The following is an 11,180-nucleotide window of genomic DNA, read 5'->3' as shown; positions in this document are numbered from 1 at the left end:
TAACCGAACCGAACCGATGAATTATATACATATATTTTATTAATATACATACTTAATATATTATTTTTATAAACAATTTTAAAGATCTTATACATATTTTCATTAAAATTTCTTTATAATTTACTTATTGAAAGCAAAAATGCCCAAGATGAAACATTTATCTTATTGATTTCATGTATATGAGTGTCTATGTCAATTCTTTGTGGGACTGAAAATGTTATTGTCTCTTCCTTCTAGGCCAATATAGTGAATTTTAAAGCTTTATTGATAGTAAATTTAGTGATTGAAAGTTTAGTAATTTAAGTCATTCTGACTATTTTTCATTTTGAATGGATTGTTGTCACTTTTTTCACATTTTAAATGAATTGTTTCTTTTATTTTTGTGTATGGTTAATAACCGAACCAACCAAACCGAAACCAATAATCACCAAACCGATAAATGTATATTATATTTGGTTTGGTTTGGTTTTGATAATTTTAAAATCGATTAAGTTGATTTGGTTTTGATTTTGACCAATAACCGATCCAAACCAACCCGTGAACACGGCTACCGAACATATCCATAGAAGCTATATTTGTTAGTTTATCTCAGGGACCCTTCGTGCAATTTGTTCGATAGAAAGGCCCGTATCTAATGTAGTTACACGGCCCAACTTACTTGGGCCCAAAACAAATTGATAGTATTTAAGAGATTGTATCTTCATCTCCTTAGGGTTTAACACACACACCTCTCGCCGGCAGCTATTCAATCGGAAAACCGCCAAAATGGTTTGTTTTATCTCTCTGTTAATTCTTGCCAATGGTGTTTAGCTCATTGTTTGTTGTCTGACAGATCAGTTTGTATTGTAGTCTTCATCGATTTTGTTCTAGGTCTAGAATGTACTGTATCAGTTTTACCTTTGCTAATTGTTTGCTATATGCGTAATGCATCAACTACTATATTCGTGGTTGTTCCTTGTGATTCATTCCCTCAAATGTATGGTGTTGATCCCAAGTGGTGCTGGTTAATTTTAGGGCTCGTAAGTGGAAATAATCAATTGCATTAGTTACTGTCGCCACTCGCCACTAGATATCAGTAGGTCATTTTTTTGAATTGTATTTTGCAGTCACAACTTCGAATGTGATTTCTCTTACTCTTTGTTTGTGTTGTATTGTATCTTACTTAATTGTTTTAATGAGTACAACATTTTGGATAGATTATATTCCTCTACTACTATAGTCTATAGAGGTGTTTTAATTGATATAATAAAATTCTTAAATAATTTGTTAAGATAGAGATAGAAAATAAATAAATCAATCAGACCAAATTGGTGTTACACAAAATACTAACACCCTTCATACTTACCTAAGTATGTGTTTGCCCATGAAACGTTTCAACTTTTTCGGTAGTTGGTACTCTTGAATTCAACTTGAAGTTATTCCAAAATTTTCATGAATTTGATTAACAACAAAAATATGTTTTCACTACAAAATTCTCATGTAATGTCAAGTATCATTCTTTTTTACTTTGAAAAAAAAACTGCTACTTTTCTAATTTCAAAATGAAACATGGCCAAATGTCCTGATTTAAAGATCCAATAAAATAAAGTTTTAAGAAATAATCAAAACAGATATTGTATTTAACTACACAATATTATATGTAACAACAATCCAAAAAAGCTTATGCTTTTGACAATGAAATTTCTGTAGTATAGTTCACGTTGTTTACTCTATGAATTGAAAAATTGTTCTTTACCTATGTGAAAGAACACGCTTCTAGCTTTGTCTGACATGGATAGATTTTAATATAAAGCTGTGTAATAGCTCCCCTTCTATTTTTGGTAAATTGACTTTTGTTCTTTCAGCTTTCATTTATACGAGTGGTAAGATTTTTGCATTTAGGCTTTGTAAACATCATACGAAAGTGAATTTCGTAACTTCTTCTTTATGTATAGGCAAGAGGGTTGAAGAAACATTTGAAGAGGCTCAATGCGCCTAAGCATTGGATGCTTGATAAACTTGGAGGTGCTTTTGTAAGTGACATCTCTTTCCCTTTAAGTCTTTTTTTTTTTGAATAATACAACTTAGTTTCCTGCTTCTTGACTTTACTGTTCTCTTCCGTAGGCTCCCAAGCCTTCTTCTGGTCCACACAAATCAAGGGAATGTTTGCCATTGGTTATTATCCTCAGGAACAGGTTGAAATATGCTTTGACATACCGTGAGGTCATTTCAATCTTGATGCAACGCCAAGTTATGGTTGATGGGAAGGTTAGGACAGATAAGACTTACCCTGCTGGTTTCATGGGTATGAACACCTCCATTAGATTGTTTTTTCATTTCATAACCTTTAGATTATATTTTCCTTATTTCTGTACCGTCTAGGTTTTGTTCATTTCCAGACAAAAGTAATAATACTGATTCATCTATATACACATGCTTTCACATTTCTAAAGACAATTGTTGATCACTGTCTACAAATTTTTTCATTAAAAATCATTTTGTCTTGTCTCTTTTATTTCTTTTTTTCTTGTTGCTATGTGTGTTGAATCCCTTGACAAATTGGTAATTCTCATAGTTTCTTCATATAGATGTTGTTACGATTCCAAAGACGAATGAGAGCTTCCGACTTCTTTATGACACTAAGGGTCGGTTCCGTCTCCACTCACTCAGAGATGAGGAAGCCAAGGTTTGATTTTCATATTTTTGAATTTTTGTGTTGACGGAACTGAGTAGATAATTGTAAAATGTTTAGCTCATCTGATCCTGTTTCCTTTGGATGCTGTGCTGTTGGAGTAGTCACATTGTTTTCTGCTCTTTGCAGTTCAAACTTTGCAAGGTTCGATCTGTGCAGTTTGGACAGAAGGGAATCCCATATCTCAACACTTATGATGGAAGAACAATCCGCTACCCTGATCCCCTCATCAAGGCCAATGACACCATCAAGCTGGACTTAGATTCCAATAAGATTGTTGACTTCATCAAATTTGATGTTGGTAATGTGGTCATGGTTACTGGTGGTAGAAACAGGGGGCGTGTTGGAATTCTTAAGAATAGAGAGAAGCACAAGGGTAGCTTTGAGACAGTTCACATTCAGGATTCCCTGGGGCATGAGTTTGCTACCCGTTTGGGAAATGTGTTCACTCTTGGTAAAGGTAGTAAGCCATGGGTGTCTCTACCTAAGGGTAAAGGTATCAAGTTATCTATCATTGAAGAGGCTCGCAAGAGGATGGCTACTCAATCAGCTACAACTGCTTAAAAATGATAGGTTGAACTTGAGATGAATTTAATAGATTGGGCCATGTTTCTCTTTGTTTAGAGGGATGACATTCTTATTTTGTGTGTTGCATTTCAACATCTGTGTACTCGGTACTGATTTACTTGCCTTCTTTTGTCGGGAAAAAAGGTAGACTGAGTTGAGATCAATCAGTTGCCTTTTATGTGATAGTATTTTATTGCGACAGAGTTTAAGGACCTTGTCCATTAGTATATTCACTTATTTCAAAATGAGTTTTTGGTTGTAATATTTTCAAATCTAACCTGGAGTTGGATTCCAAATTTGGTTTAGTGCAGTAAACCTGATTCCTAGTTTCATTTTCATAAACTTCATATAAAGTGGGCTCTTTTGTCCAGCAAATAGTATAATCAAACATAACTGTCTAATTTGATAAATTTTCGGAATCTATTTCCAAATGATTTTTGATTTCGATGTAATTTTGTGTTCTTTTTGTTAATGAGTTATTTCACCAGAGTTAAAATGAGAAGTTTAGTTATAAATTATTTAGCATATCACTTAACTGAGTGAGTACAATCAAGTATTAATGACTCTTGATAATGGTTAACATAATCCATTATTTATTATTAACGGGAAGGGAAAGTGGAAATTGTGTGTTCTCACCAACAAGATGAAAGTTTTCCAGTCGAAGTTATTATATGCTTCTCTAGATGCAATTAGTTTTCTAGTGACAACTCTTTAAGGCAAAAGATCAACTAAAACTATTTAGTTCATAAATAGTGATTTTATTTCTGCTAATTTAAGTGTCCAAATCCATTTTATGTATAGGTGTTAAGATTGAATACAAAGTTTAAAGAAATTATCTCTGAAAATCGATGATATGAAAAGTTTGACATGTCTATTCATTTTCCTTTTTATATAAAAAAAAAACTTCAATGTCAAGTGGGTGCTTTGCAAATAGTTAGTACAACATAAATCGCAGTAAGTTATATTTGGCACAAAACGAACACTTAGTAGACATAAAAATGCACAACTTGGTACGCCTTAGTAGAAATAAACATGGTGTTTAACGAAAGAGCAAATAGAACCTAACGGTAAACTCTCACGTCAATTCCATCACAATAGTAAATTGTTGCCTGCATAACAAAATAGAATGTTATACTTGGTTTTCAAGCTAGAAATAAGGAGATGCATCCTATTAGGTGTATTTACTACCAAATTCAAAGTCTTATTACATAGCTTGAACATCATTATTTCAGATAAATATAGAGGCTATGTTTGTTGGGCCGCATAAACGAAGTTACTCAGCCCGTGTAATTTGTTGGATAAATAAGGCCCATATTCTGGGTGATTTAGACGGCCCAACATGCTTTAGGCCCAAAACAAATTGGGCGTATGAGGTATGTACTATAGTATTTAAGAGATTGTATCTTCATCTCGTTAGGGTTTAAGACACACACCTCTCGCCGGTAGCCGTCACTCGTGCCAGCTAATCAGTCGGAAAACCGCCAAAATGGTTTGTTTTCTCTCTCTGTTAATTCATCTCGTCAATGTTGTTTAGCTTATTGTGTGTTGCCTGATAGATCAGTTGTATTTTAATCTTCATGGCTTTTGTTCCAGGTCTAGACTGTACTGTATCAGTTATACCTTTGCTAATTGTTTGCTATTTGCGTAATGCATCTGAGATAATATTCTTGGATGTTCCTTTCGATTTATGCGCTCAAATGTATGTGTTGATCTCAAGTGCTGCTGGTTAATTTTAGGGCTCGTATGTGGAAATAATCAATTGCATTAGTTACTGTGGCCAATAGTGTATACAGTTTTTTCTAATTGTATTTTGCTGTCATTGTGATTGCTGTTGCACTCTGTGTTGTGCTGTATCCTACTGGATTGTTTCAATGAATACAACATTTCGATAGATTTTATGGTTCTACAGATAGAGCTACTTTAAAAAATTAATTTTAAGACAAAATAAGATTACTAAATAATTAGTAAAGACATAGTGAGTAAATAAATAAATCAGGCCAAATTGGTCGTTACACAAAGTGAAACCAATACCTAACTGTTGATTTAATGATAGCTTAGGATTTGGACAATGAAATTGTGTAGTATAGTTCAAGTTGTTTACTAGATGTATTGAAAAAACGTTCTTTACCTTTGTGAAAGAACATGTTTCTAGCGTTGTTTGACATGGATAAATATTAATAAAAAGCTGTGGAATAGCTCCCCTTTTTATTTTTGGTAAATTGACTTTTGTTCTTTCAGCTTTCATTTATATAAGTGGTAAGATTTTTGCATTTAGGCTTTGGAAACATTATACTAAAGTGAATTTCGTAACTTCTTCTCTATATATAGGCAAGAGGGTTGAAGAAACATTTGAAGAGGCTCAATGCGCCTAAGCATTGGATGCTTGATAAACTTGGAGGTGCTTTTGTAAGTGACGTGTCTTTCCCTTGGGTCTTTGTTTTAATAGAACTACTTAGTTTCCTGCTTCTTGACTTTACTGTTCTCTTTGGTCTCTACTGCAGGCTCCCAAGCCTTCTTCTGGTCCACATAAATCAAGGGAATGTTTGCCATTGGTTATTATCCTCAGGAACAGGTTGAAATATGCTTTGACATACCGTGAGGTCATTTCTATCTTGATGCAACGCCAAGTTATGGTTGATGGGAAAGTTAGGACAGATAAGACTTACCCTGCTGGTTTCATGGGTAAGAACACCTCCATTAGATTGTTTTTTCATTTCATAACCTTTAGATTATGTTTTCCTTATCTGTACTGTCTAGGTTTTGTTCATTTCCAGACGAAAGTAATACTCTACTGATTCATCTATATACACATGCTTTCACAGTTCCAAAGACAATTGTTGATCCAAGTGTCTACAAGTTTTTTCATTAAAAATCATTGTCTCATCTCTGTTATTTCATTTTTTCTTGTTTCTATGCTTGTTGAATCCCTTGACAAATTGGTAATGCTGTTATTTTCTTTGTGTAGATGTTGTTACTATTCCAAAGACAAATGAGAGTTTCCGACTTCTTTATGACACTAAGGGTCGGTTCCGTCTCCACTCACTCAGAGATGAGGAGGCCAAGGTTTGAACCTGTTTCCTGCTCCTTTATTCCGGTTTCCTTTGGATGCCGTGCTGTTTAAGTAGTGACCTTGTTTTCTGCTCTTTGCAGTTGAAACTTTGTAAGGTTCGATCAGTGCAGTTTGGACAGAAAGGGATCCCATATCTCAACACTTATGATGGAAGAACAATCCGCTACCCTGATCCCCTCATCAAGGCCAATGACACCATCAAGCTTGACTTAGATTCCAATAAGATTGTTGACTTCATCAAATTTGATGTTGGAAATGTGGTCATGGTTACTGGTGGTAGAAACAGGGGGCGTGTTGGAATTCTTAAGAACAGAGAGAAGCACAAGGGTAGCTTTGAGACAGTTCACATTCAGGATTCCCTGGGGCATGAGTTTGCTACCCGTTTGGGAAATGTGTTCACTCTTGGTAAAGGTAGTAAGCCATGGGTGTCTCTACCTAAGGGTAAAGGTATCAAGTTATCTATCATTGAAGAGGCTCGCAAGAGGATGGCTACTCAATCAGCTACAACTGCTTAAAAATGATGGGTTGAACTTGTGATAAATTTAACAGGTTGGGCCATGTTTCTCTTTGTTTAGAGATACCAATCTTATTCTGTATGTTGGATTTTAACATTTTTGTACTCGGTACCGTTTAACTTTGTTTTGTTGGGAAAAGAGGTTGACTGAGTTTAAGATCATTCATTTGCTTTTTATATGATAGTTTTTTGTTGGTCGCTTAGTTTAATTGCCTTGGCCATGAGATCATTCATTTATTTCAAAATGAGATTTTGGTTATAAAATTTTCAAATCCAACCTGGAGTTGGATTTCAAATTTTGTTTAGTGCTCTAAACATGTTTTCTTTCTCTGTTCTCATAAATTTTAAATAAATTGCTCTCTTTTCTCCCGAAAAAAAAGTATAATAAAGCACAATTGCATCTTCAATCACATCCACATCAAGAATGTGGAAGTTTTCCTACGTAAAAATTGTTAGTCTTCCGGTGATAATTTTTCAAGGCAAAAGATCACCTATAAATTCATTTAAACTTTATTTAGTTCGAACATGTAGTGATTTTATTTCTGCTACTGTAAGTATCCAAATCCATTTTATTTAAAGGTGATTTGATTGGATATACTTATCGTTGAAAATCGATGATATGATAAGTTTCACATGTCTTTTCGTTTTCTTTTGTTACAAAAAAAGAACTTTACTATCAACCAAAATGCTAAACGTTGTAGTAAGATTAATTTAGACACAATCCAGCACTTAGTAGACATAAACATGCATAACTAGGTACGCCTTTGTAGAAATAAACATGGTGTTCAACGAAAGAGTGAACAAAACCCAACACAGAAATTGGAGCATGCAATGTAACCTCTCAGGACAATTCCAACATTATAGTATATTGTTGCCTGCATAGCACAATAGAATGTTATAAAACAAAACAAGTATGTCAGTATCCATTTGAATACTCTAGTTAACAAGAGGAGTGTTGAGTTTTTTCTTGACAATTTGGCCATTGACTTCTGAAATGATTGAAACTTCCTTGACATGAGTGACTTTCCACTTATCTCTACTCTGCAATTTATGAGCGAAAAAGAGGGACATGCCCATAAGGGTGAGATCATCAAGGCTAGTAAGGTGATTGAAGCCATCTGGTAAGTTAGTTAGCCTTGGACAATTAGCTATCAGAAGAAACTGAATTTCTGGCATAGAACCCTTCTCAATAGGCATCCAAGTAGTCCAATTTTCCATGCCAAGAATCCTCAACAGTTTGAGCTTAGGAAATCCTCCCGGAGGGATGTTAACGATGCTGTTTACGTAAGCTGAAGATGCTAATGTCAGAATAGCTAGGCTTGGAAGCTTTCCAAGTATAGGAAATGGATCTTCTGTTAAGAAGTTCTTGAAAAGGTACAATGAGTGAAGGCAACTAAGAGAATCGAACCATCCTGGCAGTTTTTTCATATGGACTTGGAGTTTGAGTTTCTCTAAGTGCTTAGTGGACTTTGTGAGCGATTCCATTTGTATGTTTTGCTCAAATGGACTCTCACTTAACACTGTTAAGGACCTCAACTTGCTCATCCTTTCTAATGATTGGCAAAAATCTCCGCTGTTGGCTTGTGTCATTTTCCCTATGTAGACTTTCCTCAAGCTTGTTAAACTTCTAAGTTGTTTAACTAAGTCTTCATCTGATTCAATTCCAGATAGTGTTTGTAGCTTCACAAAGTCTTTTCCCCCACTAGCCATCTTCACAAATCCATTTTCTCTGTCACGGAAACTTGACAGGAGAAGATGTCTTAAGTGTTGCAGCTCATTGATTCCAGCAGGCAAATGTTTAACTTCCGTGTTTCTCACATCCAATGTCTGTAGATTCCTCAAATTCTTCACTGATTTTGGAAGTTCGTTTATCAAAGTCCCTCTTAAATCTAAGTACCGGAGATGAATCAAATTACCAATCTCATTTGGTAGTTTTTCTAGAGGAGCATATTGTAAATCTACAACTCTTACCAATCTGAGCTGCCTTAGCAGTTTTTGTAGAGCAGAAAATGACAATTCATTTATTCTAAAAAAGAGAAGGGACCTCAGATTCAACTTACTGATGTCTGAGGGGATACTATCTGCATCTTCATAGATTGCAAGTCTCCTTTGTCTCTCTTGAATGGTCTTGTCGACTTCTTCTATGATGGATCCAAATTTCTCTTCCTGTAGCATTTGATTGGCCACATCACGCACTAGATCATGCAGCTTGCACGCTTTCACCACATCTCGAGCATGTATAGTGACTGCTTGAATCATACTCCTGTCAGTAAGCTGCACAAAGTAATGGTTCGCGACCTCTTCCTCTGTTCTCTGAGCAGTTCCCTCAACAAACCCCTCGGCCACCCACATTCGGATCAGCCTTTTCCTTCCAATCTCATAGTCCTCAGGGAACAAACCGAGATAAAGGAAACAATACTTGAGGTAAAATGGAAGGTGAATATAGCTGAACAACAAGGCCTTGTTTAGACGCTCAATGTCTCGGTTATGGTTGAATTCCCAATCTAAGGTATCAAGAACAGATTGCCACACACGAGTATTTCTTCCCTTACACGACAATAAGCCTCCGATGGCCACAATTGCAAGAGGCAAACCTCCACATTTTCTCACTATGGCCTCCGCGAATTCCTTCAAGTCATCAGGACAAGTCCCCTGAGATGATCGAAACGCCTTCTTGCAAAAGATTCTCCAAGATAATTCATAAGGGAGGGGTTGGAGATCATAGATGTGGAAATTATCCTCAAGAGGAGATGCTATACCGCGAAGTCTTGTTGTAATTATGATTCGCCCTTTTCTTCGTGGAAATGCATGTTTAAGCTCTTCCCATAGGTTATCATCCCATATATCATCAAGAACCAGCAAGTACTTCTTGTCTTGCAAGTAGTCATTGATCCTCTCCAGTAACCATCCCTCATCCATGGCACCCATTACATCCAGAGCTGGCTCTCCTCTACTAGCTATGAATCCAAAGAGGATGTGTTTCAAGACATCCTTTAAATTACAAGATTGTGACACGAAAACCCAAGAATGGCAATCAAACAACGCTTTTGACTTCTTGAAAACTTCTTTCACAAGAGTAGTTTTGCCCAAACCCCCCATACCAAACACTGAAACCGCGAGGAAATTCTTCACATTCCCTTCTAATACGAGTTTCATTAGCTGTTCAACATCATGTTCAATTCCCACAATATCGTCTTCTCGAACAAAAGGGGATGCTGCACCAGGCCCTCTAGAGGACATCCCACCAGTGCCTCTATAGCTACTAGCTGCTAATGCATCTTCACACATCATTAATCCATTGATAACATATCTATCTTTTCTTTCTTTGACTTCAATGACTTGTTTCTTGAGTTTTCTAATATGAGAGCCAATTTGATACCTTATTTTCAAGTACTTAAAGAAGTATAAGCTATTCCAATGAGTAGCAGCCATTTGAATAAGAAATTCATCAATAACATCTTCAGCATTAAAAGCCAAGATTCTTACCTCTTTTACCCAACCAGCCACAGTTTCATCTCTCTGTTGCCTCTTGTCAGCATCTTTTAGAAAAGCTACCATGGCTTCAAACTCTTTCTTCATCCACTCAATTTCATCTTGCACACCTGATAGAACATTTCCTTCTTGTATTAACTGATAGCCTAGCCTTCTCAGAAAGAATATGATTGCAGCTTCAGCCATGTCTCTAGACTTGCTTTCACCTTTTGAGATCAGATTGATCCAAGTCAACTTCTCTATTTTCAATGTTGATTTGAGGTATTTTTGTTCTTGTTTTCCTTTTGGACAGATAAAATAATTAGAAGAATAACTGTGGCATCCTTTTTTTTGTGTGTGGATGTGGAGAGGGGGTGGGTAGTAGGGAAACAACAAAGAAATACCCTTTTTGCTTATAGAAAAAGACCTAAAATAACCCTTAAACTATTGAAATTGGCACAAAGATATCATCCATTGACCCATTGGCTCCATAATATCCCAAAAATCTTAAAACTATTGAAATTGGTATAAAGATATCCTCCGTTACCTATTGGCTTCATAATATCCCAACGTCAATCTTTATGGACCTATAATGTCCTTATTGCATATAAGCCCTATTAGCAAATATAATAAGAGTTCTCATTTAATACGTGACACCCTCTGATTCATTGGGAATTTAATCCCATTTTTTTTTTTGGGTTTTTCACCCAATATCGATACTACATTAGAGTTCAATTAATCTGAATTTGCGTCAAGGGCCCCATTTGGGGGTACAGCTCCCTACCACCCATCCACTCTTTTTTTTTTGGATTCACTATACGGAAGGTAACTTAAAAGCTACTACACCCTCTGAAACATAAGTACCAAAAATACTCCATTGTTAAACT

The 11,180-nt window shown here is 35.7% G+C and overlaps 3 protein-coding genes across 3 annotated transcripts; 2 read left to right on the top strand and 1 right to left on the bottom strand.

Moving 5' to 3' along the window:
* The first annotated feature begins 661 nt into the window (after positions 1-661).
* On the top strand, positions 662-3,564 carry LOC102588047 (40S ribosomal protein S4-like). Its single transcript, XM_006352918.2, has 5 exons — positions 662-768; positions 1,935-2,012; positions 2,104-2,284; positions 2,568-2,665; positions 2,801-3,564. Exons 1-5 carry the CDS (start codon positions 766-768, stop codon positions 3,233-3,235), a joined length of 795 nt encoding a protein of 264 aa, XP_006352980.1. The 5' UTR covers positions 662-765; the 3' UTR covers positions 3,236-3,564.
* A 1,083-nt stretch (positions 3,565-4,647) lies between these two features.
* Positions 4,648-7,025, top strand: LOC102587726 (40S ribosomal protein S4-like). The gene is made up of 5 exons (XM_006352917.2): positions 4,648-4,727; positions 5,567-5,644; positions 5,740-5,920; positions 6,204-6,301; positions 6,389-7,025. Exons 1-5 carry the CDS (start codon positions 4,725-4,727, stop codon positions 6,821-6,823), a joined length of 795 nt encoding a protein of 264 aa, XP_006352979.1. The 5' UTR covers positions 4,648-4,724; the 3' UTR covers positions 6,824-7,025.
* Positions 7,026-7,562: 537 nt separating this feature from the next.
* Positions 7,563-10,607, bottom strand: LOC102587398 (probable disease resistance RPP8-like protein 4). Its single transcript, XM_006352916.2, has one exon. The coding sequence runs from the start codon at positions 10,498-10,500 to the stop codon at positions 7,759-7,761; it is 2,742 nt and encodes a 913-aa protein (XP_006352978.1). The 5' UTR covers positions 10,501-10,607; the 3' UTR covers positions 7,563-7,758.
* Positions 10,608-11,180: the final 573 nt, after the last annotated feature.

Source organism: Solanum tuberosum, unplaced genomic scaffold, assembly GCF_000226075.1.
Source record: "Solanum tuberosum cultivar DM 1-3 516 R44 unplaced genomic scaffold, SolTub_3.0 scf00141, whole genome shotgun sequence".
In the NCBI taxonomy this organism is placed as follows: domain Eukaryota; kingdom Viridiplantae; phylum Streptophyta; class Magnoliopsida; order Solanales; family Solanaceae; genus Solanum; species Solanum tuberosum.
Note: the sequence above shows the minus strand (reverse complement) of the source record. Positions and strands in the feature narration are given on the sequence as shown.

Bases quoted from the DNA above. Each gene is read 5' to 3' on its own strand.
- LOC102588047 (XM_006352918.2), top strand. The intron at 2,013-2,103 runs GTAAGTGACATC...TCTCTTCCGTAG, and splicing joins ATAAACTTGGAGGTGCTTTT to GCTCCCAAGCCTTCTTCTGG. The intron at 2,666-2,800 runs GTTTGATTTTCA...TGCTCTTTGCAG, and splicing joins TCAGAGATGAGGAAGCCAAG to TTCAAACTTTGCAAGGTTCG.
- LOC102587726 (XM_006352917.2), top strand. The intron at 5,645-5,739 runs GTAAGTGACGTG...TCTCTACTGCAG, and splicing joins ATAAACTTGGAGGTGCTTTT to GCTCCCAAGCCTTCTTCTGG. The intron at 6,302-6,388 runs GTTTGAACCTGT...TGCTCTTTGCAG, and splicing joins TCAGAGATGAGGAGGCCAAG to TTGAAACTTTGTAAGGTTCG.
- LOC102587398 (XM_006352916.2), bottom strand. From the start codon at position 10,500: ATGGCTGAAGCTGCAATCATATTCTTTCTGAGAAGGCTAGGCTATCAG.